This window comes from Trichosurus vulpecula, chromosome 1 (assembly GCF_011100635.1).
Source record: "Trichosurus vulpecula isolate mTriVul1 chromosome 1, mTriVul1.pri, whole genome shotgun sequence".
Taxonomy (NCBI): Eukaryota; Metazoa; Chordata; class Mammalia; order Diprotodontia; family Phalangeridae; genus Trichosurus; species Trichosurus vulpecula.
In genome coordinates, this window is record NC_050573.1 from 33,769,619 (window position 1) to 33,796,058 (window position 26,440).

The 26,440-nt window shown below is 45.3% G+C and overlaps 2 protein-coding genes across 3 annotated transcripts in view; one reads left to right on the forward strand and one right to left on the reverse strand.

Moving 5' to 3' along the window:
* Nucleotides 1-10,951, reverse strand: part of ACAD10 (acyl-CoA dehydrogenase family member 10) — a 67,414-nt gene extending 56,463 nt beyond the window's left edge. Inside the window, exons 1-4 of one of the 2 annotated variants that reach the window (XM_036739126.1) lie at nt 10,920-10,951; nt 4,675-4,770; nt 3,884-4,075; nt 805-953 (exon numbers count right to left, since the gene is read on the reverse strand). In XM_036739126.1, the coding sequence (XP_036595021.1) occupies nt 805-953; nt 3,884-4,067 (333 nt within the window). In that variant the 5' untranslated portion in view covers nt 4,068-4,075; nt 4,675-4,770; nt 10,920-10,951. The remainder of the gene's footprint in view (nt 1-804; nt 954-3,883; nt 4,076-4,674; nt 4,771-10,919) is intronic. The other variant, XM_036739136.1, reaches the window with a different exon arrangement.
* Nucleotides 10,952-11,027: 76 nt separating this feature from the next.
* Nucleotides 11,028-26,440, forward strand: part of LOC118855398 (BRCA1 associated protein) — a 28,578-nt gene continuing 13,165 nt past the window's right edge. Inside the window, exons 1-6 of the mRNA XM_036765496.1 lie at nt 11,028-11,432; nt 13,975-14,136; nt 14,759-14,954; nt 16,219-16,408; nt 21,196-21,309; nt 22,829-22,977. Of these exons, the coding sequence (XP_036621391.1) occupies nt 11,348-11,432; nt 13,975-14,136; nt 14,759-14,954; nt 16,219-16,408; nt 21,196-21,309; nt 22,829-22,977 (896 nt within the window). The 5' untranslated portion in view covers nt 11,028-11,347. The remainder of the gene's footprint in view (nt 11,433-13,974; nt 14,137-14,758; nt 14,955-16,218; nt 16,409-21,195; nt 21,310-22,828; nt 22,978-26,440) is intronic.

Genomic DNA, 26,440 nt, shown 5'->3' on the forward strand with positions numbered 1-26,440 from the left:
CCAGCACTCTTTCTATGGCACCATACAAAACAGGGCAACAGGCAATCTACAGAAACGAGGTCTTGGGTAGATGGTAGGTTTTAGAGCTGGAAGGGACGTTAGAGACATCGGAGGTACAGGGGATTAGGCCTGGAGTCAGGAAGACCTGAGTTCAAATCCAGCCTCCAACACTTTCCAGACCAGTGACCTTGGGCAAGTCACTTAATCTCTGTCCACCTCGATTTCCTCAACTGACAAATGGGGATCATAATAGCCCCTGCCTCCTGGGGTTGATGTAAGGATGAAATGAGGTGATACTTGTAACAGTGCCTGACACATGACAGGCACCATATAAATGTTAATTCCCCCTCCTTTTACAAAATGTGATCCATGGACTGCTAGAGGTATCCGAGACCCTTTCGGGAGATCCATGAAGTTCGAAATGTTTTCATAATAATATTAGAATTATTTTAATTTCAAATAATCAAATATTGATAGATGCAACTCACATAAACTCACTCTTTGGGTGGGGAGTTTTTTAATCATTTTTAAGAGCATAAAGGGATCCTGAAGCCAAAAAGTTTAGAATCACTGCTGTCATCTAATATCCTCATGTTAGAGATGAGGAAACAGGCCCCGAGAAGGTTAAGTTGTGACACTGGGAGTAAAAAACATCAGAATTTGAACCCAGGTCCCCTGATCCCCATCCAACCCTCTAGCATACTATGCCGTTTGCAAAAGTGGATTGAAGGCAGCTTAATGAATGAGCACAGCAGCCCCCTGTGAAAACAAGCACCATGGGGAAAAACTGCTCCCTCCACTTACCATCTCGGAGCACTGAGTCCCAAACTCCTGTAAAAATTCCTCCACAGTCATCTCTGCTCTCATGAATCTTATCCAGGGCCCCTTCTCCCCGCCAGTGACAAGGGCCTTGATGAGTGTTCCAGAAGGGATGCGATTCTGTGCCTCCCATGCTAGAGAAAGCAGAAGAGCCCCATGAGGCAACCAGGGCCAAAAACATCAGGGACGTCCAGCTCTGTGGATCTACCTGGATCATCGGCAGAGCAGCCAATGGCCAGGCATCCCAGGGAAGCGGGGTTAAACAAAACCTCCCACACTAGAGAAAGCAGAAGAGCCCCACGAGGCAACCGGGGCCAGGCATCCCAGGGAAGAGGGGTTAAACAAAGCCATTCATGGTCTTGGTTCCACCTGGCGTCTGCTTTCCTTGAATGTGGAGGGAGATCGTACAGGACCTTCACAGAGATGGTCAGAGACAAGGCCACTAAGTTCTGTTACATTCATAGTCACCTGGGACACCAGGTGAGGAAACTGCAGACAGAGACAGTGACCGGCCCAGAGGCCTCTCATCTAGTGAGTCAGTGGGCGAGCCTGAACATCCCGCTGGGTCCCTTGACACACGCCCTTCAGACTCAGTCCCTAGAGGCTGCTGGGAATATGACTGTCTAAAACAGGGGTGGGGAAGCTCTTCATTTAATCAACTTGACATTAAAATTCTCCGTGCAAAGGGCGACAGCAAGATGGTGACTAAGTCCAGGGCCTCTGCAAAGCAGGCAATCATGGGGACATTCTGAGAGGGTTCCAGTCACGGTCTCCTCATTCCTCCTCAGTCTACTTGCTTCTATCTATATTATTTTCTGTTTTCTGCAGCAGAGATGGGATATCAAGCTAGAAGGGTCTTAGGGATCATGTCACCCCACCCCCGGAGGTCCCTGGGGGGGAGGGACTTGCCCAAGGTCACACAAGTGAACCCAGACCCTCCAGCGCCAAATCCCCACTGTCTTCTCTGCCCCTCTGTCTTTCTTTATGTCTCTCAGTTTGTCATTCTTTACGGTTTCCTTCACCCTGAAAACAGGAGGCTGTGTGGAACAGTGGAAAGAACAGCAGGCTTGGCATCAGAGGACCTGGGTTTGAATTTTGACTAAGCCCGTGTGACTGTGGGAAGGTTCTGTGACCTCTCAGGGCCCAAGTTTTCAGAATGAGGAGGTTGCACTGGAGGCTCTCTAGGGTCCATTCCTACTCCATGGTCCCATGAGTACTACTGCCCTTATGGGGAGAGGTGGAGAATAAAGGAGGCTATAGCCCAGATGCCCCACCCCCTAAAAGTGCACCCTTCAGAAGCACTGAGGCTGCCAGCCCATTAAAGAAGGTGGTACCTGCCCTGAGCCTCACTGGAGAAGGATGCTCCCAAAGCTGCCTCTTTCTCCAGGAGTGTGTGTGTGTGTGTGTGTGTGTCTGCGTCTGTGTGTCTGTGTGTATATGTGTATCTGTGTGTGTGTGTATGAATGTGTCTGTGTATCTGTGTGTGTGTGTGTCTGTGTGTATGTGTCTGTGTGTATATGTGTGTGTGTGTGTGAATGTGTGTGTCTGTGTGAATGTGTGTGTCTGTGTGATCTGTGTCTGTATGTGTGTGTGTCTGTGTGTGTTTTAGGGTTGGGGGATCACCAGACCTGGACGCGCTGGGTGCCCTCTGAACGGCAGCCTGCGCGGCTGCAGCTGTCCTGACCCCGCTTTCCTCAAATGCAGCAGGTCCTTTTACTATTCTCTGGGGCTTTTTCTCTTCCTCCAGTCAGCCACAAGGAAGCCTCTTCACATAGGCACGGATGGGGATCCTCACATGGGGCCTCTGTCTTTGTTTTAAAGCTGTTATGACAGCACTGAGAGAAGCACCCTGCAGTAGGGGACGAAGGAATCAACCCCCCTATCAGTGAGAGTTGGTTAAGTGCTCAGTATATGTGCCAGGCACTGCGGGAGGAAGGCCAGGGTCCAAGTACCGCCTCTGACACAGAATGGCTCAGGCTGCCCCCACAAGTCACGGAGCCCAGTGCCAGGCACATGGCAAGTGCTTAATAAATGCACTCTGGCTGACTTCTCAGTGCTCCAGGCAGCCCCTCAGGGCTTTGTGCTACAGAAAAGCTATCTGCCTGCACAGGAGGAGTTTCTGCCTCACAAGCTCCCCATACCCATGACATCACTGGCCTAGACTTTAAAAAAAAATAAAAGGAGGGGGTAGGGGTTTCAAAAACAGTCCTTAACCGTAGCTTTTTCACGGCAAACACTCAACGAAATGGTGCTCCAGGCTAACTAGTGGCATAGAGCACCGGACCAGAGGTCGGGAAGACCTGAATTCAAATCCAGCTTCAGACATTTACTGGCTTTGTGACCCTCGACAAGTCACTTCAGTCTGTCTGCCTCAGTTTCCTCATCTGTGAAATGGGGATAATAGCGGCACCTCCGTCCCAAGGGGGTTGTGAGGATCCTCTGAGATAATAACGCAAAGCACTTGGCACAGTGTCAGGCATACAGTAGGTGCTATATAAATGTTAGCTACTCCTACGGAGGGGGGAAGGCAGGGCGATTGGGGTTAAGTGACTTGCCCAAGGTCACACAGCTAGTAAGTGTGTCCAGTGTCTGAGGCCGCATTTGAACTCAGGCCCTCCTGACTCCGGGGCCGGTGCTCTATTCACTGCGCCACCTAGCTGCCCCTACTACTTTTATTTTGAAGTAGGCCCTCAGGGCTTTGGGGTCAATTTTATTAAACTAAAACGCGCACTTCTAGGATCCCAGCTCTCACGGCTAGATGCTCATCAGAGGGAATCCGTTGCAACCTCCTCGTTTGTAGGATGCCAGGAGAAGGGACCTGTGGAAGGTTTGCACACTGGCAGGCGGCAGAGGACAGCTCCCAACCCCCAGGTGCTGCTCTCTTTCCACTGCACCCCACTGTAGGGGAGAGAGCACCAGCCCTGGAGTCAGGAGGACCTGAGCTCAGATCTGGCCTCGGACGCCTCCATCACAGAAGAATGGCCTTGGCGGCTGACTGCCAATGGCTAGAAGGCAACCTGCATCCCCAGGGTCCTGGAAAGAGACTTAACGTTAGAGAGCTCACCTGCAGCCACCATGGATGGAGAGGGAATGAGAACCCCGCCCATGTCAAATATCACAGCTTTGTAGGAGCCTCCAGAGCGTCTCCATCGAGGCGGGTGCTGGGCCTGGATCTGGGTTGGCTTCAGTCGGGCAGACCTCCAGGCCCACGGCACGGGAGCGCATCGGAAAAGCCTTACGAAGCCCATGAGGAGACCTGAGCTATTCGAGAGGGAAGAGGGAGAGAAGCATCGTTCATCTGTCTGTTTGGCTGCTGCCATATTGATGAGAAGATGTAGGGTCTCCTCCCAACAATTACTCAGCCCCTTCCCCCAAGTCTCATCTGGAGCTAACAGCGCTCTCCCTTCTGGGCTGCACCCCCGGGCTTTCTTCAAGATTCAGCCCAAATCCCATGGTCCGCAGGAGGCTTTCCTTTCCTAGCTGCTAGTGCTGTCCCCTCTGGTCCATCCACCCCGTCTACATCCTGTGTGCCCCTTAAAGGCAGACACTACTCTGGCCTTTCTTTAGAGACCCAGACTTAACGGTGCCCAGCACAGGCTTAATAAATGCTTATGAGGGCAGCTGGGTGGCACAGTGAGTAGACCAGCCCTGGAGTCAGGAGGACCTGAGTTCAAATCCAGCCTCAGACACATGACACACTTACTAGCTGTGTGACCTTGGGCAAGTCACTTAACCCCAATTGCCCTGCCTTCCTCCCTCCAAATAAATAAATAAATGCTTGTGGACTGACTTTACTGACTCTTTGTGCCTCAGCTTACTTCCTGAGAAATGGGGATAACAAGATCTAACTCTTACCTCTTTAGTTTACTTTACATATAGTTTCTATTTACTCATCTATATTCTCTCAGTAGAACGTAAGCTTCTTGAGGACGGGAACTGTCTCATTTTTGTCTTGAAGTACAGAGGAGGCAGAAAGGGAAAGAAGAACGAAAAGGAATGTGTTATTTGATTCAAGAAAACTATATGAATCAACCAATCCATAATAATTAATAATAGCTTTATGAAAGCTAATATGTTATCTCTATTATATGTAATATATACTAGCTAACATTTAGAAAGTGCCTACTGTGCGCCAGGCACTGGGCTAAGTGCTAGGGATACAGAAAGTGTCTGGCCTCAAGGAGTTTACAATCTATCACAGGTGACAACATATAAGACAACGTGATGGTGGAAGTATTTTGTACAAAACACACCCCACCTCTCCCTGTGCCTTGCAGGCCCTCCCCCTGTTCTTCATTTGCACCCTAGACCCCTCTGTTCTAAGCCATTTACCCCCACCCTAGCTACACCTTCCTCCCTCCCTCATCTTGACCCCTTTGATGAACCAGTCCAACTGGCCAGTCATCTTCTCTTGAGTCTCTTACCCCCTTACTGAATGGGCGATCTTGTCCTGCCAAGTCTCCGCCTGGCACTGCCACTAGCCAATGTCTTTGCTCTTGTCCTGCCAAGCCTCCGCCTGGCACTCCCACTAGCCAATGTCTTTGCTCTTGTCCTGCCAAGCCTCCGCCTGGCACTCCCACTAGCCAATGTCTTTGCTCTTGTCCTGCCAAGCCTCCGCCTGGCACTCCCACTAACCAATGTTTTTGCTCTTGTCCTGCCAAGCCTCTGCCTGGCACTGCCACTAGCCAATGTCTTTGCTCCTACTCTTCTGTGCCAAAGGAGGCTGGAGAAAATCCCGACACCATACTGATGGGGTCTACTTCAAATCAATGTTACGTAATCTCACCTGTTCCCTCACTCCAGCAACGCTTCCCTAACCAATTTGCTATCACACTCAAGATGGTGGCTTTTCGAAACCTGCTCATTCCTTCTCCAGCCTCCTATGGCTCCCTCTCCTCACCCCTTCTCCATTGAGAACCTTGTGTCTCACTGAAAATACAGACCCTTAGAGTAGAGCTTCTTCTCCCCTCCACCTCATCATCTCACGTCCCTCAGACACCTTCCCCTACTCTCTCCTCCTTTGCTCCTGTCTCCCAGGAAGGGGAGCCATTCTGGTGGCCTGAGCAGGCCCCCTCCCTTCACAAGCGATCCCACTCTGTGCCATCTTCTCCAGGAGACTGCGCCCATCTATTATGCCCATGTTCACTGATCTGCCGTCTCTCCTGTCTCCTGGCTACTTCTCTGCTGTTTACAGACATACTCGGGTATCTTCTGTCCTCAGAAACTCTGACTTGATCTACCCATCCCTGCTAGCTATCATCACATGGCTCTCTGCCCTTTCGTGGCTTAGCTCCTAGAGAAAACTGTCTCTAACCAGCACTTCCTTTCCTCTCCTTCTCTTCTGAAATCTCTGCAGTGGCTTCCAGCCTCATCACTCCACCTAAGTTGCTCTTCCCGATCTCTCACTGGCCAAATCCATTGGCCTTCTCCCTTCAGCCTTATCTTCTCCTTCTCTAGGTTTTTGGGGTGTCACTCTTCTGGTTTCCCTCCTCTCTCTCTCTGACCGCCCCTTCTCAGCCACCTCCCTCACCACAGATGTCCTAGGAGGGTCTGTCCTAGACCCTCTTCTCTTCTCCCTCTAGATTCTCTCACTCAGTGCTCTCATCAATTCATTGGTTCAATCACATTGTCTAATGCAAATTACTTTCACATGTTTATCCAGCCCCACCCGCTCTCTTAACCTCCAGACCCAATTCTTCAACTGCCCATTGGACATCTTGAACCAAATGTCCCATAGACACCTTAAACTCAATACATCCAAAACAGAACTCATTATCTTTCTCCCAAGCCCTCCCCTTCCCTGTTTCTGTTAAGGGTACAATCCTCCTCCCGGTCACCCAGACTGGTAACCTAGGTGCCACCTCCCTCATCCCGCCATATCTCCCACGTTGCCAAATTCTGTTTGTTCTGCCTCTTTTAGCCTCTCTGGTATACCCCTACCTCCCCTCTGACGCTGCTGTTACCCTGGCCCATGCCCTCATCACCTCCCATGTGGACTACTGTAAAAGCTGTTGGCTGATGTTCCTACCTCCAGTCTCTGCCCACTATTGTCTATTTTCCACTCTGCTGTCAAACGTATCTGCCTTAAGTACAGGTCTGACCATGTCAGCCTTTTCTGGTGACTCCCTATTGCTGATTTTTTTTTTGTCCTCTGTTCTTAAAGAGGACCATGACATCAAGGAGGTGACGCCGTGACTTGTGAGTGAATTGGACTGAAGTGAGGGAGGGCTGTGCAAAGTCACCAGCCTCACTTTCTCCTCCACAGCCATCTGGATCCAATGGCCAGATATCAAGAGATAAATCAGGAAGACTGGAGATGGCCCCGGCTCCCTATTACCTCCAGATCAAAACAAGGAAAATACTGCTTAGTGTTCAAAGCTCTTCGTAACCTGACCTCCAGTCTACTTACACCTCGTGATGCCAGTATACTCTGCCATCCTATATGGCAACTGGGCGAGTGAAGAGAAGGGGATGTACATGAGGGGAGATGACAAGCTATGGCAGGTGTGTGGACACACAGGTGAGGGTGAGCAGCCAAGGATGTCTCTGAGCCTGGATACTGAAAGAAAGATGGTGCCCTTGGTAGTGCTAGCGAAGTCTGAAAGACCAATGGGCTGGAGGGAAAAGACAGAGAACTGTTGGGGGCACATTGAGCTTAAGATGCCTGTGAGACATCCGGCTTGCAGGGGAGCGATTAATAAAGGTTTGTTGATTGTGTCAAGGTGGGATCCATGAAGGGTGGACTGTACTGGATTGACTTACTTTTATACACAAAGGGGACTCTCTCTACCAAACACAGACTATAATTCCTCCCCATTTTAGTGGGGGGGGTGGTAAAAAAAAAGGCAATCCCATTTATTATCCCTGTTTGACAGAAAAGGAGACTGAGGCTGAGAGAGACGTGGTATACCAGATGTCACACAAGGACTGATCAGCCTCTCTATACGGAGCTAGGCTGGTCCCAGGTGGCCCATACCTAGCCTCCCAGGTGGGCAGAACCCGCCAGGACCTGGCCTAACCTTCTAAAACTAGGAATTACCTCTGTGCCCTGATGAGGCGACAGAGGAAGCCTCTGCCATCGTGGCTTCTCTTATTGGAGGCACATTTTGACAAGACCCTGGTAGAATTCCTCTTGCATAAAATATGCCGCAGCCATTTGATGCTCTGTGGGACAGGAAGGCAGGAGAGTCTGACCCCAGCTCCAGCACCGACTGGCTGTGGGACCTCGAGCAGGTCACCTTTCTCTGAGCCATGGTTTCACCAGCTGCAAAATGAGACAGTGACTTGATGGCCCCCCATGTCCTTTCCAGCTCAGACCCTCTCTATTTATACCCTGGGGTCGTCAAGAGAGGCAGCAAGAAGCTGTGGGTGAAGCCCTGGACTGGGGTCAGGAAGAGCACCTTAGGTACCTAAGGGATCCTGCTCCCTCACTCTGCAGATGAAGAAACCAAGTCTGAGGGAAGAAGGTAAATGACCTGCCCAGGGTCACACAGTGAGGAGACATGATAGGCAGGATGGGGACTCCACCCTGCCCCAAAGCTGTTTGACCTGAGTCGCTGAAACTCTCTGGGCCTCAGTTACTCGATCTGTAAAAAATGGGGAATTGGATTTCAGGGCCTCGGAAGTCTCTTCCAGCACCGAGTCTACGTTCCTTTGATCTGTGATGCTCAAAGCTGAAAGTCTGGACGGCTCTTTGGGGCTCTGGAGAGCTCTGGAAAACTAAAAGAATCCTCTTTCTATACCGCATCAGGTAATTTAGGACTTCCCAGGCCATCCCAGGACCAGTCTGTTCAATATCCTCTCTCCAGACTTGTCTTTGCATTCATCAAACTCCCAGGCTTGGAAAGGGCACTGAGAGTGGAGACCTGGGTTCAAATCCTGGATGCGACAATTCTTAGCTCTACAGCCATGGGCTGATTCACTTCTGATGCCCCAGCCTTAGTCTTCACATCAGTAAAACAGGGATAATAGCCAGACCTGTAGTACTTATTATTGTGAGTCTTAGAGACGACAGGACGGGGAGCACATAAGGCCCGCCCCCTCCAAATCTGCCACTTGGCACGTCTCTGTTCCTGCTGAGGGTGCCACTGCCTTCCGAACCACCCTGGTTATGGTGGGGTCTGACCCCGCATTTCTCTCATGACTCTTACCTGAGTTTCAGCCCTCACCTCTCACCTGGACTATTCCAGGAGTCTCTTAGTTACCTCCCTGCCCTAATCCCACCTCCACACCTTTGCACATGCTGGTCCCCCCACCCTCATCACCTGGATGGGTCTTACAATGCCCAGCTCCCAGGCTCAGCTCAGAGACTGCCTTCTCCAGAAGTCTCTCCTGATCCTAGCCTTTCCCTAGCTCTCTTCCTCCAGAAATAACCAAGCTGTTTACTTCCCGGTACACCTGTTCCCCATAAGAATGTCACCTCCCTGAGCACAGAGCCTGCCACATAAATGTCGCCGTTATCATGACTGTTGTCCCAAGACACACCCCCAGGAAGCAGGCAGGAGGCATTAAGGTCATTATCGCCATTTTCCAGGTGAGGAAACTGAGAGTCAGGAAAGTGTAGGAAGTCCTGCAGGTGAATGAAGCTCCGTGAGTGTGAGAGCAGGGAGAGGGACCGAAGAGTTTGGAGGTGGAGGAGATCTGAGGACCTGAAGGGGCCTGACCCGTGGTCTTCCAGCCTTTGCCTACAGACAGCTAGAGACAGGGAGCTCACTACCGCCCATGGCAGCACTCTGGAGCAGTTGTTACCACAGAGGTAAAGAGTCACCCAGCTAGCAAGCAGGATTTGAACCCTGGTCCTGCTTGACTCACAGTCTAGTGGAAAGTGTCCTTAGAGACCCAAACTAGGTCCAACCATGTTGCCTTGGCTTTTTGCCCTCCTGTTATTCCTCAGAGCTTTGGACTTAGGTTCCCAAGATGTGAGTTCAAGTGGCGGCTCTGACAGTTCCCAAGGCCCTTGGGCTCCTTCCCTGGGTAGATTGCCTCCGTGTGGTGGGGCTCGTCCACCTGGAGTGGTCTCCCCCATTAGACTGGGAGATGCCTGAGGGCAGGGACTGTCTTTGCCTTCCTTTGTACCCCGAGCCCTTAGCAGAGTGTCTGGCCCAGGGGAGGAACTCGCTGTTTATGGACTGACTGCCTGACTTTATAAGCCCAGGCTAGTGACTTGGACTTTCTGGGCCTCAGTGTTCTCAGCTGTCAAATTACACCTGTAGTAGCTTGCTCCTAGAATTGCTGGGAGGCCAAAGGAGATTAAAAGGATATCAGGTACTTTGCAAACCCCTCTGTCAGTGGCATGCCCTGGGGACAGTTTCTGTGTCCTTCTTTGTGCATGCCAGGGCATACAGTAGGCACTTAATAAGTGCCTGCTGCCTTGACATGACTTAGGCACCTTCCTCCTTCAGGCAACTGGGGCAGAATAATGTTGTCCAAAGGCTGCTAGACCTGAGGATACTGAGGCTTGGAGGGGTAGGGTTTGAGGCAGAATTTGAACCCAAATCCAGGCCCAAGGACCTCAGAAACCCTACAGTCCCAGGGTCAGGGCTCTAAGGTCCATCTGTTCTAACTCCTTCATTTTGTGGGTGAGGAAACTGAGGTCCAGGAAGGAGATGGCAGGGCTCAGGGTCACAAGAGACAGAAGGGCTGAGGCAGGATTTGAATCCAGGTCCTCTGACTCAAAAGCCAGTATTCTTTGTACTGGGCCACCTGAGGTCCTGGGGAAGCAGGCAGTGCTATGCCCTCACCTTATAGAGAGGGAAAGTGAGATCTAGAAAAGGCCAGGGTCTAGCTTAAGTACAGCGGCAAGCAGAGTCCCCGCCCCCGCCCCCTCCTCCCCCCACCACCCCATTTGACCACGCCCCTCGTGCTCTGGCTCCGCCCCTGATCTGGCCACGCCTCTCTCGTGCTCGAGCCCCGCCCCCGCCTGTCGGATAACCTAACGCCTCTAACGGCTGCGGGTTGGCGCGCGACCCATGATTTTCCCCCCCCCACCCCCACCCCCAAGCTCACGAGAGGGAGGGAGTGAGGAGGAGGGGGCCTTCTCAGGACTTGGGGGGGAGGGGAGAGGGAGTGGAGGATAGAGCAGAGCATGAGAGCGTGCTCACCTTCTCCGAGCGTTCTGCTCATGTGACTGCCCCTCCCCTCCCTTCCGCCCCGCCTCCGCTCCAGGCCCCGCCCCACTCCCGTCACGTGGCCCTCGTCACGCCAGTGACAAGCGGACGGCGGCCGGGAGGCGGAAGTGGCGGGCGCTCTCGGCCGCTCGCTTCCCGTCGGGCTTCTGAGGTGCAGCGAGCGCCCGAGGGAGAGCGGGGCCGGCCGTGTCAGCGGCTGCAGCTGGGTCCCCGGCAGCCCGCCAGCCAGCCAGCCAGCCCGTGCGGCGGTGGCGGCGGCCTCCCCGGATCAGTCCGGCGGCGTGCGTCTCTGCCCTTCCCCAACCGTCTGGGAAGGGGCCCGCATCGTCGCCCCCGGCCCGGCCCGTCCCGTCCCCGCCTGGGCCCGTCGGGCCCCGCGCCGGGCTGCGCCTGCCCGCCCTATGAGTGTGTCACTGGTTGTGATCCGACTGGAGCTCGCGGACCACTCGCCCCTGCCCGCCGGCTTCGGCTTCAGCGCGGCCGCCGGTGAGTGCCCCCGGCCCAGACCCGTAGCGGCGCCGCAGGGGTGGGGGGTGGGGCTCCCGGCCTGAACGCCCGGGGCCCTGCCGGGGGAGGGGGGGTACTGACGGGGGAGGCGGAGGGCGGGGCTGCCGGAGGGGGGGCCCAGCCGTTCTGACCAGAGGAGGTGAGGGGGGCTCCTGGCCGGGGGAGGTGGTGAGACAGGGCTGCCGGTCCGATGGGGGAGGGGTTGGGAGAGGTTGTGAGGTGGGGGGATGGGAGTGGGGTGGGCGGCGAGATCCCTCGGGCCTCTACTCCGAGAGGAGAAGGAGGAGGCTTCCGGGGCTACCCCCCAACACACACGCGGTGAATTCTCCCCACTCTCCAGTTTCTCGGGCTGGTCTCACTCCCCCCCTCCCCCACCCTCGGTCCCTCGCTAGCGCGTCTCTAGGCTCCTCCCACAAACAAGTCCTGGAGGACCTCCTCCCCCTCCCCGTCCTCGTCCTCCTCAAGTGCTAGACCCTCTCCCTCCTCTGAGGCTCAGCGGCCGCTGTGTAACCCGTCCCCCCTTCTGAGATCATCGATCTCCAAAATGGGGAGTATAAATAACACCCCAACTACCGACTTCTCAGGGTTATTGGGAGCAAAGCACATATTTTACGTAAGTCTTCGAGTGCTTTTAAATGGCGAGGAGTTAATTGTGGCAGAGGAGTGTGCGGGCTAGGACTGAGCAGTCGCGTCGGGCAAGGCATGGAACCAGAGAGATGCACTTACAACCAGTTAGTAAACATTAGGTGACTACTATGTGCCTGTCACTGTGCTGAGCACTGGGGTCAGAAAAAGAGGCAAAAGGGAGTCGTCCCTGTCCTCAAGGAGCTCCAAATCTAAGGGAGGAGACAACGTGCAAACATATATACAAAGCAAGCTCTATACAGGATAAACAGGAAATAATTAACAGGGAAGGCTTTGGGAATTAAGAGGGGCTGGGTTTTTACATTCTCCTGGAGATTCAACTTAAAGTCTGGATACTTCTGTTGTGGAGGACAAAGTGCAACACCATAGAACCTCCTGAACGAGACCCATAAGGCCAGAAGTTTGGCATAGAAAAACTGAGTGGTGTCAGAGACTAACATTCATTACACTCGAGGTTTCGGGAACCTCTCTACCGGCACCCTTGATTGCCCCAACCATACCTTGACTACCCCTACTCGACCCAGGGTGTCCTATATGAAGCCTCACATCTTCCCACATGTAAATTAAAACATTGCTATTGTTTAAAAAAAAAAAGAACTGAATGGATGATAGATACAGGCTCTCTAGCCTGCCATGCCTCTAGATGGGCAGCCTGTAGTGCTTCTTTGTCAGTTTATGTCCTTTGGATAGATTTTATAAGTGTATACTGAGATGAGCCCACATTTAAGCAGGAAAAGAGCAAGATGGAATGCATTTGGGAAATGGCCCCAATTTTTTCCTGAAACAAAGGCACGTGTTTTTAATGCCAATATTGTGCTGGTGTTATGGCCAAGACTTGTGAATGATACAGTCTCTGAAGGATTAAAAATGAATATTACTTAGAGGGAAGGGGAGAGAACACATGGTGTTTGTGAGCAAGTTGCAGCACTTGACAAAGAAGGAATTAGGAAGAACTGGAGTAATTTTTTAAAAAGATTATGCAGATGCATAGTGTACGCTCCACTGATACTTTTGAGACATCAAGAGAAATCAAGAAAGACCTCTTGCAGCATACTTAGGGAAGGATATGAACAGGAGTTATACTTCTAGTCATGGGCAGGTTGTGATCATCATCAGTGAAGGAACCACCCACATCATGGAGCTCATCAGTCACTAGTGTCACATAGTTCAGTGTCTTCATTTCTGTAACAAGACAGTGTAAAACAGCAGAAGGAACTTGGGCTAGGAATCGGGAGCCTGGGATTCTGGTTCAGAGTTCTTTCATTTCCCAGCCGAATGGTATATGGTAAGATGCTTAATCTCTCTGAGCTTCGGTTTTTTCATGTAAAATAAGATTGTCTTATCTAAGGTCTCTCCCAACTCTTTGATCCTGTAATTGAGAATGGTAAAACTTATATTTTGCAGGATCATTTTGAGGATCAAATGAGCTAATATATGTAATAGTGCTTTGAAAACTGTAACCACATTATTTTAGGACAGAATTTTTTTAATGGTGCTTTACATCACAAATTCAAACCTTGGCTTTAGTAATTAAAAAAAACTTTATCGGTTGACATGTTAACTTGGAGCTCAGCATAACCTCCTTCAGAACTCTTTTTGTGGCTGGTTTCTTCTAGAAGTTCATGTCATTAAGAGAGACCTACAGATGTTTATAGGTAATTAAATTCTCATCCCTTCCTCTTCTCCTTCTTCCTCTTTGTCTCAGGCTGGTAAGAAAAAATGAAAAGGTAATTTCTTGACTTCTCTAATAATATAGAAGCTACATGGTGACTGTGCTATTCCTCAGATCTGCTTGTTTTTTTATTGGTGTGAGGAGGAGTTTGTTTTGCCATCTGGACAGTCACTATGAGATGCTAATTAGTTATGTTTTCCTTAGTTAGGGAAATGTCTGATGAAGAAATCAAAGAAAAGACACTAGCATCAGCTAAGGTGCATTTAGAAGGAAAGGCACCAGTGGAGAAGGCAGCAATTATACACCAACACCTTGGCCGGCGAGAAATGACAGATATGATCATTGAAACCATAAAATCTAACCCAAGTAAGTTTTTCAAATCACTTCTTAGATTGTTTTGTGCTTCTGATGATTATTTAATACCTATTCAGTAAACCTATTATTTAGTCTCTTAGGTTCTAATTTAATCTTATTCAAGGACTTTTTAAATGAATCCTAACAAATTAGGTTTTCCTTTATTGAAAGTAGTAGAGGAACTACCTCATAGCTCAATGACAAATCAGCAGTCAGTCCAAATCTGTTGTCTCTTCCCATTGTTTTGCTGACCTGCACCATTCAGAGAAATTGGATCAATATTGAAACTCAATTGGCCAAAACTGGTAGATCTACTTTTCAAACATTAGCCTTGAGCATATGTATAAAATATCTGCTTATGAGCATACCCTGAAAAGTGAGGTCTTTGGAGGTTATCAAAAGTGTTGAGTTCAGTTTTTGCATACACATGTTTGATTATCTGCCAGATCATTGAAACCACAAAATCTAACTAAGGCATGTTTTGTGAAGGGCCAAAGAATCTTTTAGGAAGGATACATGTGATATTATTAAAGTCTGGTCAGACCTATGTGAAATTGGAATCTTTGAGCATAATTAACCTCCTAATGTAGCTTATAACCTTATAAAGTTTATCAAAACTTTTGATTTGTGAAAGATGAGATGAAAGCTACTATGGAAGAAAGAAAGTCTTCAGAGGCATCATCGTCTCCTGAGAAAAGTAGAAATGGAGATCACAGTAAAGAAATGGCTCCAGATTCTCCCTCTAAGCAACTTCCGGACCAGATTTCATTCTTCAGTGGAAACCCATCAGTTGAAATAGTTCATGGCATAATGCACCTGTACAAAACAAAGTAAGAAAAGCCTTCTTCCTGACTTGGACAAATGTGAATGTGTGCCAGGGAGTCTTTTTTCCCTCTGAGGCGGGCTTGGATGGTGTGAGGGCCTGATTTCTGGGCTGGCCTCCCTAGTGACCAGAGATGGAACTTCAGAGGGATAATGTTTCCTTGGTGCTGCCTCTGTGAGGATTTTTAGTTTTATGACACTAAATTGGTTTGATGGATAGACCTCATGTTTTTCTTTCTTAATAGAGAGCTTCTAGCAGTAGTATTAGTCTGCCCATGAAGTAACAGTGGGGGTAGACATTTTGGAGGGAGATTGTTAGGAAGAGTATTATTAACATTGATAATAGAATTCCATAGAGAATCCCTAATCTCATTTTAGGTAGTTTTAGCTTCTTCCCCATCAGACTTTGTTGCCAAAGTTGCTATCACAAGTTAATTAACTGATAAACACTTCATCTAATTTTCCAGCTCCTTTCTTTGGTGGAGTAACTCACAAGCAGTGCAGTGAAATGACCCAAAGGCAGGTTGCTTGAAAAAAAAGGTATAGGTAGGGTAAGTTATTTAGAGCATCCACAAAGTGTATCATCAGTTCTTAATGACTGATAGTTGGCTCTGTGTGAAATAAAACCTCCTGGCTAAATAGCCTATTGAATGACATCTTGATGTTCTGGTGCCTGTCAGGACCCCGCTGAGAGAAGCATGAAACTCAGCCAACTCTTCAGTGATAACTATTTTGGTAAATAGTTTTAGGAAATTGGTTCATGGCAGCTAAAGTGAATTTGTACCATTTCAAAGGTTAACTAAAATGTAGGATGGTTTGTTCCCTACTGCATTTGTTGTAACTGGGGTAATAATTTCCATAATCTTCAAAACTGCAAAGGCATTACGTGCATGTTCTCATGCTTTTGAATCTCCCCCCACCCCCTCCTTTCACCCCACAGCTGGACTAATAGATGAAATTAGTGGTAGGTGATTTTTTTTAAGTGTTGAATACTTGCCAAGGGCAAATATATAACTTGTCTTTTAACTAAGATTAAAATTTTCTAGTGGGCAAATGATATGGAAACCTTAAAATCTGTTAAACTATGCAAATAATTTGAAGTGATCATTTACCCTTTAGGTGTATATGTTCTCAGTAAAGTAAGTAGTCAATCAGTGAGACATCCCTCTTTTTCCATCTCTTAACTTGACCTTAAAATGGCATTGTCTCATTTGTGTTGTCCAGACTCACATGGCTCCTCTATTCAAGACAGTCTCATTGTTGTCTCTTTAGTAAGATGACCTCTTTAAAAGAAGATGTGCGTCGCAGCGCTATGCTGTGTGTCCTCACAGTCCCGGCTACAATGACCAGCCATGACCTCATGAAGTTTGTGGCTCCTTTTAATGAAGTCATTGAGCACATGAAAATAATCAGAGACTCTACTCCAAACCAGTATATGGTGCTGATAAAGTTCAGTGCACAGGTATGAGTTAAGATATTAAAGACCTCTTTGTTGCACAAACTGTATTTGGAACTGTGTGACTCTTGATTCTGGAAGTATGGGATCAGAAGCTTTTCACATAAAGTATTTAAAAATACATTTCTCTGGATATAACCTAGGATGTTGTTGTGAACTTAACTTTTTTTTTTGGCCATGTAGTGACACATATATAGTCTAGTAGTTTTCGTTCAGTAATAATTTCAGTAGAATAAGTAATCCCTAACTTTTTTAGAATTGCAGTACTCTATTTTTCCTTTTTTTCCCCCCACACTTCTTTGCCTTCTGCAAAAAAGTTCTGTGAGGCACATCATATTAAAATTAGTTTTTAAATGTGAGAGACCAGGTGTTATGATACCTCTTGAGATTACTAAGGTGTTGCAAAATTGAGGTTAGGAATCACTGAGATAGGTAAATACTGAGAAGTTTAATAAAATGATAGCCCATTTTTTCCCTCCGCTTCTTAAAAGAATGATACTGTTAGGCAAAAGAAGAGGGTCCAAAATTTAGTTCATTCCTAGGTGTATATCATATTGTTAGTTTGAAGGAAGAGCTTATAAAAACAGATTTAAAACTCCAGATAATTTGAAAATTATCATACCCTTACTTTTTCATTGATGTGTTTTTCTTTTGCCTTTCATATTTTGTTTAAATTGGGCCAAAGAGTTTAAAATTATCACAATGACTCCTTCACCTTGCCAGTAAAAACCCTCCCTAAATTTGCCCTAATTAAATGGAGTCCAGATTAGCTGGATGGCAAAAGGTGTGTCTTCAGTGCTGTTAGCCTTGGTCTCTGACAGATCACAAGAATTTATGGGTGGGAGGACATAAATGCCACCACAGGTGTGCAGGTTTACCATCACCCTACTTCTTCCCTAAAGGAATGCAAGATTGATAACAACAGCAACAGCCACAGAGTGGCTATAAGGGAGCAAACTTGGAGAGGAAAAAGTTACGTTTTCTACATGCTCTGCAACAGTGGTACCAAATCCTTGTCTGCTGCATATTGACTTAGAAAATCATAAATTGACTTTACGTTGTATTTTTATTCATTTTGTTAAACATTTCCCAGTTGCCTTTTAACCAGTGCAGGCTGAAATTCAAGTCTGATACCTCTGCTTTTACAACACCAGAAAGAGAAAATATCTTTTCTTGTGAGATACACTTGCACAATGATGTGCTGAGTGTACACATCCATAGCACCCTGTCCATATGAGATATACTTCACAAGTGGAAAAAAAAAACCATGGGTCTCAACTATCAGGGCTTGAAAGTTTAGAAGTTGCAAAGCTAAGAGTCTAAGAGCACTTAAACCAGTCATTTTCACTACATGTGTAAAACCCTTTAAAATCACTGGAGAACTTTGCAAATTGAGCAGATGGAGTCCTAAAACTCTTTCTAGCCAATGTCCTAGACTTCCTGGAAGGAGTGGGATGAAGATGTAGGGAAAGGAAGAAAGCCACTGTTTACACAAGATTTAGCTCAAACTTTTTGTGTATCTTAATGACTTTTGCTTCAACAATCATAATGGCCCCTCAACCATCAAGTTACTTGACCTGGGGCTGACAGCAAAGAAAACAGATTCTTTGCTTTCAAGTTCATAAGATCAGTGTTGGCCAAATGGACAAAAGATGTGAATGGGCTCAAAAAAAGGATTATTCTTGTCTTCAAAACTACCAAGATCATCAAGCTTATTGTCTTGTTAATTTAATCTAGTCATTTTGCTATCATTTTTGCAAGTTTTTCCATGTAATTAAGTACCATTCTTTGTACATGAAGATGATTGTTGATCCACCATGACTGCTTTGAGTTGTTTTTCTAGAGGAGATGATGGATTTGCTGTTGTATAGCAGACCATCCATCTAGTCCTTCTGCAACAAAGTGCTGACATTTGTTGGCTAAGTTTAGGGATTAAGTCCAAGGTCAGGCAGAAGTTGTGTGCAGTTATTCTATGACCTTGGTATCATTGGGTCTGTATTCTTGCCAACTGATATCATCTGACATTGCTAGAGTGAGCATTATACCCCTACTATAATCGCACTCTAACCCCCATTTGTGTAACAGGCCCTTCCTAGAAGTGTTAGCAATCCTGCACTGAGCACCTGATAAGCCAATTTGTAGCATTCCTTAAAAAGTGGTTTGGATGGACTCTAATTTTCTTTCTCAGGCGCCCTTGAAATTTCTTAAATTTTTTCCTTCAGTCTCTTATAACTAGTGGAGCTGCTCTGCACCCTTTCCAACCTCGTGTGAAATTTTGTTTTCCTTGGCTTTATTCTGTAGGCCATGTGGACACATGTGTTTACTAACATTTGCTATGACCTTTGGGGAATTGAGTTTATAAGTGAAGAACTTAGAATTCATCCAGGCATGTGAGGGGAGCTCTAAATTTGTTCACATTTTTGACAAAAGAAAATGCACAGTAGGGCAGAATTTGGCAACCTTTTTCAGCCTCAACGTGCTTAGAGCTTTCTAGAAGGCCTTTCTGTTGGTGATTATATAGTGGGTCACTTGGACCTACTGGACTCTAGACCAAAAAGGGATTCTTTTTAGTGTTCCCCAACATAAACACAGGGTCATGGTACAATAAACTTCCCATCGCTAGCTCCAGAGTGGTAAACTGGGGGCAGCCAGGTGATGCAGTGGATAGAGTACTGGTCCTGGGGTCAGGAGGACTTGAGTTCGAATTCAGCCTCAGACATTAGACACTTATGAGAACCTGGGCAAGTCACTTAACCTTGATTGCCTCCAATAAAAAGTGATAAGCTATATTTTTAATAGTAAGAGATCCATTTGAGGGGAGACTTTATTCAGACAGCTATCTTAAGAGATGTCCAAGATTTATAAAGTGTCCTTTGTGATGGAAAAGTTTTTTTAAAGGGTGTAATGTTTCTGGTTGTTGAATGAGGCAAAGAAAATCCCTGTCTTGATTATTTCCTTATGTCATGCCCGGTATCTTTTACTCTTCTTTTCCTTGGGTGAGGAATTCTGGGCTGGAATGGTATTAGAAAGACATGAGAAGGAATGATGTGAAGGGTGTTTGTGCCTTGTTCTGGCACAATCTGCCAATTTGGCCAAGTGTAGTGGTTCAGAGGAGCTGGCACATGTGTCTGCCATCCCTAGTTTCTCCAGACAACAATTAGTTGCCTTAAGGTGCCTCTTTATAATTACACATTCCAAGAAAAAGCTGTGGCTGTTAGAGAATGAAGGGGCCCCTTTTTAGTGTTTTCTTCTTTGTGATATGAGTGTAATAGAGAATTCTGCTTATTAACATCTTGCAGAGTTGATTAAGAAGTGCTTTGCTGGGACAGCTAGGTGGCACAGTGAGTAGAACACCGGCCCTGGAGTCAGGAGGACCTGAGTTCAAATCCAGCCTCAGACACATGACACACTTACTAGCTGTGTGACCTTGGGCAAGTCACTTAACCCCAATTGCCCTGCCTTCTCCCCCTCAAAAAAAAAAGTGTTTTGCCCATAAAGTCACTTTTTTTTCTGGGGAGGAGAAACAACACCTTAAAATGTGAAGCTAATAGTTGACAGTTCTTCATCAAATGCTTGCCTCACTTGATTACATTTAATAAACATTAGTCAGGATAATTAAAATTGAATCTCCACCCTTCATCGGGCATTAAAAGCACTCTAAAAACTTTCTGGTGCTGTAAGATAAAGGAGCACCGAGAACTTTGGAATGAAGAGCATTTCTTTGTTTCTCAAAGACCTTGGCTCTGAATTTGTGTATGTTCTCCGTAGTGATAGATTTGTGTGATGTTTCATTTAACTACTAAGTGCCATAACAAAACAAACTACGTAGGTTGGTAGAGCTGGTGCAGACCTACTTCCTGTGTTTAGGTTTGTACCTTTGTCCAGATTTTGCTGACCCCACGATACGGAAGGTGATGAGACATCTAAATGAGTTCAGCTCTCTCAACTGCTCCTAAAAGACTTTTTTTTTTTTTAGCAGAGTCATCTATTCCCCTAAGACCTGACTAAAAGGCAATGTCTTATCTACACAAACATATTTCATCTTGCCATTTTAAAGGTGTGTGTGTGTTTAGGAAAGAAGACAGGCTCATAATCCTTGTAAAAGCTTTACTCTGTAGGAGCCAAAAAATTTGTGTCTTCTCTTCCCACTTGTCTTTAATTCCCTAGGAACCTTAGAGAATGACTTGTTTTACAGGTAGTCTAAACTTGAGGCCCTTTAATCATCATATTTGATATTGGGCACTTAGTTCTTTACACCCTCAGGATTACGTGACAGCCCTTTTGGGGCTATATTTTGCTTACTCAGAAGATAATTTTTTTTTCTTTATTTTATTCCACTTGCACTGATGCCTTTTTCTTCTGGTATGACTGTCGACATTTTTAAGTAGAGCTCATCTTAAGCATCCATTAATTCTGATTTGGTTCAGGCTTTGCAAAAAAGAGATTTACTTTTTCAGCTTCTGTGAAAATGCTTACGGGGGTGAGGGGGCATATCAAAGGGGGAAATCAGTTGTTGCCAGTTGAATATTAAAATCCGAATAGCTGTCAGCTCTCTGAGCTTAAATATTTCCTCCCGCTTCAAGTAGAAAACGTCTGTGGCCAAGAGAATGTTGTAGACAGGGAAGGTTCAAATAGCCTATGGATGTGCCTCTAGAGTGTCTGTTTCAGTTGGTTGATTTTTCTAAATAAAAGTATTGAAAATGTCTACTTGGAAGTACACATACGTTGAATGTAGAGAAAATGTCACTTCCTCCGAGTAATCTATTTCTTCCTTTCCTTCCTTATATTCATAGGCTGATGCAGATAGTTTTTATATGGCATGCAATGGTCGACAATTTAATTCAATAGAAGAAGATGTTTGCCAGTTGGTATATGTAGAGAGGGCTGAAGTGGTGAAGTCGGAAGATGTAAGTGTGAAGGATTTTCCTATTTTAAGATTTCTAGAAATGCTTGTAAAAAACAGTGGGATGTGATGGAAAAAACATTCAGGGCACATGAGTCCGAAGCCTTGGGAACAAGTCATCCTGCCTTTTTGAGCCCTGTTGTCATTGTACATAAAATGGGAATTAATACATTAACAGGGGTGTTGTGAGGAAAGAGATCATATAAATATTAAATTATTATAAATATGAGTTCATAATAGTAAAATAGTTTAGTTGTTTATAAAAATAAGTCAACCATAATAAAGAATAATTATATTATGTCACTATCAATGCTAACTAATCAAGTGAAGCTCTGACAGTTGAATTTGGGGTGGTTTTGGAATCAACCCTAAATCCTCTTCCCATATCTTCATAGCTAGGCAATTTTGAAAGCGCTTTGTAACCTCCCTGAACTGCTTGCCATCTGGCACAGTTTTTTGCCCCAATTGATTGTCACTTGAGTAGTTGACAGTTTAGTTGCATTGTATTCTAGATTTACACTGTTCCAAAGTGTAGTACTGCATATTCTTTACCTTGCATTAGGCATGATTGAAGTAAAATCATTTAGACTGCTACATCGTTAGGTGGAGAATAAATTCTGAGCCTCATGTTAGGAACTTTCACTCTGAGCAAAACAGACTTCCTGGCCAGCTATGAAAAGATGGAATATTAAATTTTGAAGGTCTTTCCAAAATGCTTCTGGAAATAAAAAGTAATTTTCATCATGTACTATATTTACGTGAAAAGTCGATGTGATGGGGCAGCTAGGTAGCACAGTGAATAGAGCACTGGCCCTGGAGTTAGGAGGACCTGAGTTCAAATCTGGACTCAGACAAGACACTTGACATTAGCCATGTGACTGCGGGCAAGTCACTTAACTCCAATTGCCTTGCCTCTCCACCTCCAAAAAAACAAAACAAAAAAAGTCTATGTAATGATTGTATATATATAGCTTATATCAGATTGCTTGCCACCTTGGGGAGGGGCAGGAGGTACAGAAAAAAAAAATTGGAACTCAAAATCTTATAAAAGTGAATGTTGAAAACTATCTTTACATGTAATTGGAAAAAATAAAATACTATTAAGTGGCGGGGAGAGTCTATGTAGTTGATGATTTTGTTGGATTGTCACCAGCTAAATACAGATAAGTGCCTGTTTATTCCTAGGGCTAATCAAGCTTGGTAACTATTGCTGTAACATAGAAGATATTGGGAAAATGAGGAATATTGAGTTTAAAAAGTCAGTTCACCTATGAACTTGCATCTGATGATGCTACTTTTGGTGGCTACTTTTTCTAAATAAATCAAGGTGTTGAATGTTTTGTTGTTGTTCCCAAACCCATGTCTTCGTGGACTCTAGAGCTGGAAGGTTGGTATGCTTTTGGCTGCAAACTCTCATAATGAATATAAGCTTCCTAGGTAGTAGTATTCTGCTCATTCTACTTTGACAGTTTATGAACTCCTAACTTGTTGAAATGAAAGGTGGTGGTTACATTTCTACCCAGGGTGCCAGCCTCCCAGTGATGGACCTGACAGAGCTCCCCAAATGCACAGTGTGCTTAGAGAGGATGGATGAGTCTGTGAATGGGATACTTACCACATTATGCAACCATAGTTTTCATAGCCAGTGTCTACAACGCTGGGATGATACTACGTAAGTATGATGGCTTTTTTTTTTTTATAATTTTTAAGCTCTACCTTTTTTTTAATTCCAAAGAGACATTGACAAGCCTCTTCGGAATAAAAAACAAAAAAGGTCTTGCTCTTCTGTTCAGTTTTACAAATTGAGGGTAGTACTAAGCAGATTTCATCGTCTTCCTTTTCCTTTCTTCCATCATTCCTGAGAATAATAAGCATTCTTGGACCAAACTCTCTTTAGCAGGATGGAGTTTGGGTTCTGAGTCCCTTGGTGGAATTCATTCAGTATACCATGAATTATTCTTGTCTCTCATTCACCAGAAGCTAAATGACAAAACTTGAAACTCTTATTTACATGATCTATACCCTGGCCAAGTCTTGTTCCGTAATCATGCTTGCCATCTAACACTTTTGGGTTGTTATTCCAAATTTCTCATCAATGAAGCAGCAGCTGCTTAATTACCATTTTAGTCTGTTGTGAATGTTAGGAGTCACTGGACAAAGGTCACGGTCATTACCAAGCAAAAGACGTGTTTAAGGTTTCTTACTTGTAATGCTTCAGCTGACTTAGCAGATGGGATTGCCTCAAAGGACAATTCAGCGACTTGCCAGTTGCCTGTGTGAACTACCAGTGGGCCTGTTATCAGGAGGCTAAGCTCTCTGCCTATATAGCAGCTGGTCTATACCCTAGGCCTTCTGTAGCATGGTCAGCTACCTGGCAAAGAGTTCTGTGTCAATTCTGTGGCAACTTCAGCTTGTCAGGTGTCACTGGGGATGTTGAGCTGGAAGGGATTATCCAGTCTCAACCCTCTCCTTTTACAGAGACAGAACCATACACTCAGAGAGGTGAAGGAATTTAGAGGCTGCTAGAGGGCGCCACAGTGCACAGAACACCAGGCCCACAGTCAGGAAGATCTAATGAGTCCAAACCTGGCCTCAGATTTTTGCTGGCTGTGTGCTCCTGTAAAAGTCAATTAACCAGTGCCTGTCTCAGTTCCCTAATCTGTAAAAAGAATATACTAATTGTACATACTTCCCAGGGTTGTCCTGACGGAAAAATGAGGTAGTATTTGTAATGCACTCTGCTGAGCACCAGGGACATAAACAGAAGCAAACCTGCCCTCAAAGAGTTTACTTTCCAGTGGGGGAGAACAACACAAGGGGAGGGAGGAGAAGGAGGGGGAGTTCAGAGAACATTGAGGCTTTCTTTTTGCTAGTAACTCATGAAAGATTGTGCATCCACAGTAGAAGGAATAGAAAATATATAACCCCCTTCCCTTATCTGTGTCAAATAGATAACATTCTTCCTGGTTATTGCCATTTCTTCAACAACAGAGTAAACTGAAGGCTGTGTTTTAGGTTCTTTTTCTTGTTAACTTAATGATATCCATAGACTTGTTTAATTCAGGTAATTTGGACATTTTTAACTATAAATTCACTTTCCATTGCTGTTTAGCTTAAATGACAAGATGTTTATAGCCAAGAGTTTGCATGAAAATCTTGGGGTTTTTTTTAAATGTCTAGATTTTTTTGCTTAACCCCCCCGCCCCCCCCCCCAAAAAAGTTGCAATTCTCAGATATTAGTGATTGGAAGCTGGTTCTATATTTAAAATGGGACAAACGTAATCTACTTAATAATACTCACCTAGATAGGAGAAGAGAGGGACAAATATTAGTTAAGCACTGACTATGTGCTGGCCTCTATGCTAAACTCTTTACGAATATCTCATTTGCTCCTCAAAACAACCCTTTGAGGTAGGTTCTATCATCTGCATTTTGCACTTGAGGAAACTGACACAAATGGATGTTAAGTCACTTGCCGGTAAGTCTTCTTGACTCCTGGCCCAGTGCTCTATCCCTTGCTCCACCTGGGTGCCTCAGATCATCTCTATAGAGTAGCATGCCATATGAATATCAGAAAGCAATTTATGGTGGTTTTTGTTACTTGGTAAAAGCTGTAATAGGATGTTTCAGCCAACTAAGGGTATGCTTGAAAGTGTAGATTGAAGCTGATTTCTTATTTTTAATTTTTATTGATATCTTTGGCTTTTACTTCATCTTCATATCCAAATACATGCTTCTCCCTTCCCTTGTAACAAAATTTTTTTAAAACAGTTCTGCAAAACTAACCACATAGTCCTACACCTCTGCTAAGAGGAGCAGGAAGTATAACCCTGGGAAAAGCTTAAAAATATAGACCCTGCACTGATCCACATGTATACAGTATGAAAGACCAGCCTGGATATGTTTGGAGAAGCTTATTAGGTTGGCCACCAGAGGATGAATTTTTTTTGGCCCTAGCTGTGCATGAAGTATCATCTGCTGAGTCACTGTGAGGTTGCAGTCTATATTAGTGGGAGGAGATTCCCACCTGGGTGAAATCTGAGCTCTTTTGAGGTCTTGAAGTAAAGGCTTTAGGAGGGAGATGGTTAGTAATAACACCCAAAGAATCAATAACCTCAGATATTAAACAAACTTGATAAGTTATCTTAAATCCCTAACTCTGACTTGTAGAGTTCTGACTGTTGGACTTGAACTCTAGACAGAAAAATAGAAAGGAGTATATAGTATGATCTAGGCTTCTCCCTCATTTCTCTTCCCATTGTCCTTTCCCTTTTTATTTATAGAGTTTTCATATTAAGATCTCATATTTCTCTTATCCTTGGGATAAGTAATATCCTCACTTGTAAATTTGTGAGTTGAGTGTTATCCTTTGCATTATATTTGAAAATTAATTTATCTGGGGAAGAAGAGGTTATACAAGTCTGAGGTACTACCTCATACCCGTTAGATTGGTTAATAGAACAGAGAAAGAAAATAACAAATGTTGGAGGAAATGTGGGAAAATTGAGACACTAATACACTGTTGGTGGAGTTGGGAACTGGTCTAACCATTCTAGAGAGCAATTTGGAACTATGCCCAAAGGGCTATGAAACCATGCATACATACCCTTTGACCAAATAATAACACTACTAGGTCTGTATCCCAAAAGAAACAACAAAAAGGAAAAGGTCCTGTATGTATAAAAATATTTATAGCAGCTCTTTTCTGGTGGCAAAGAATTGGAAATTGAGGGGAATGCCCACTAGTTGGGGAATAGCTGAACCAATTGTTGTATATTATTGTGATTGAATACTATTGTGCTATTAAAAAAAATTAGGAACAGGATGCTCTCAGAAAAACCTGGAAAGATTTACATGAACTGATGCAAAGCAAAATAAGTAAAACCAGGAGGGAGATAACTTAGAACTCAATTTTAAAAATGAATGTTAAAAATGATTTTTACATGTAATTGGGGAAAAATAAAATGCTAAATAAATAATTTTTTAAAAGGAAGAAAGGTTATCAGCAATGTACTCTCTCTGATCCATTCACAGTTTTTACACTAGAAGATGGTGTCTTTTTTAATGAGTTTCTTTTATCTTATCTGAAATGTGTTTCTTTATCTTCCTCTGTCTTCTGGTGATTACCCTGATAG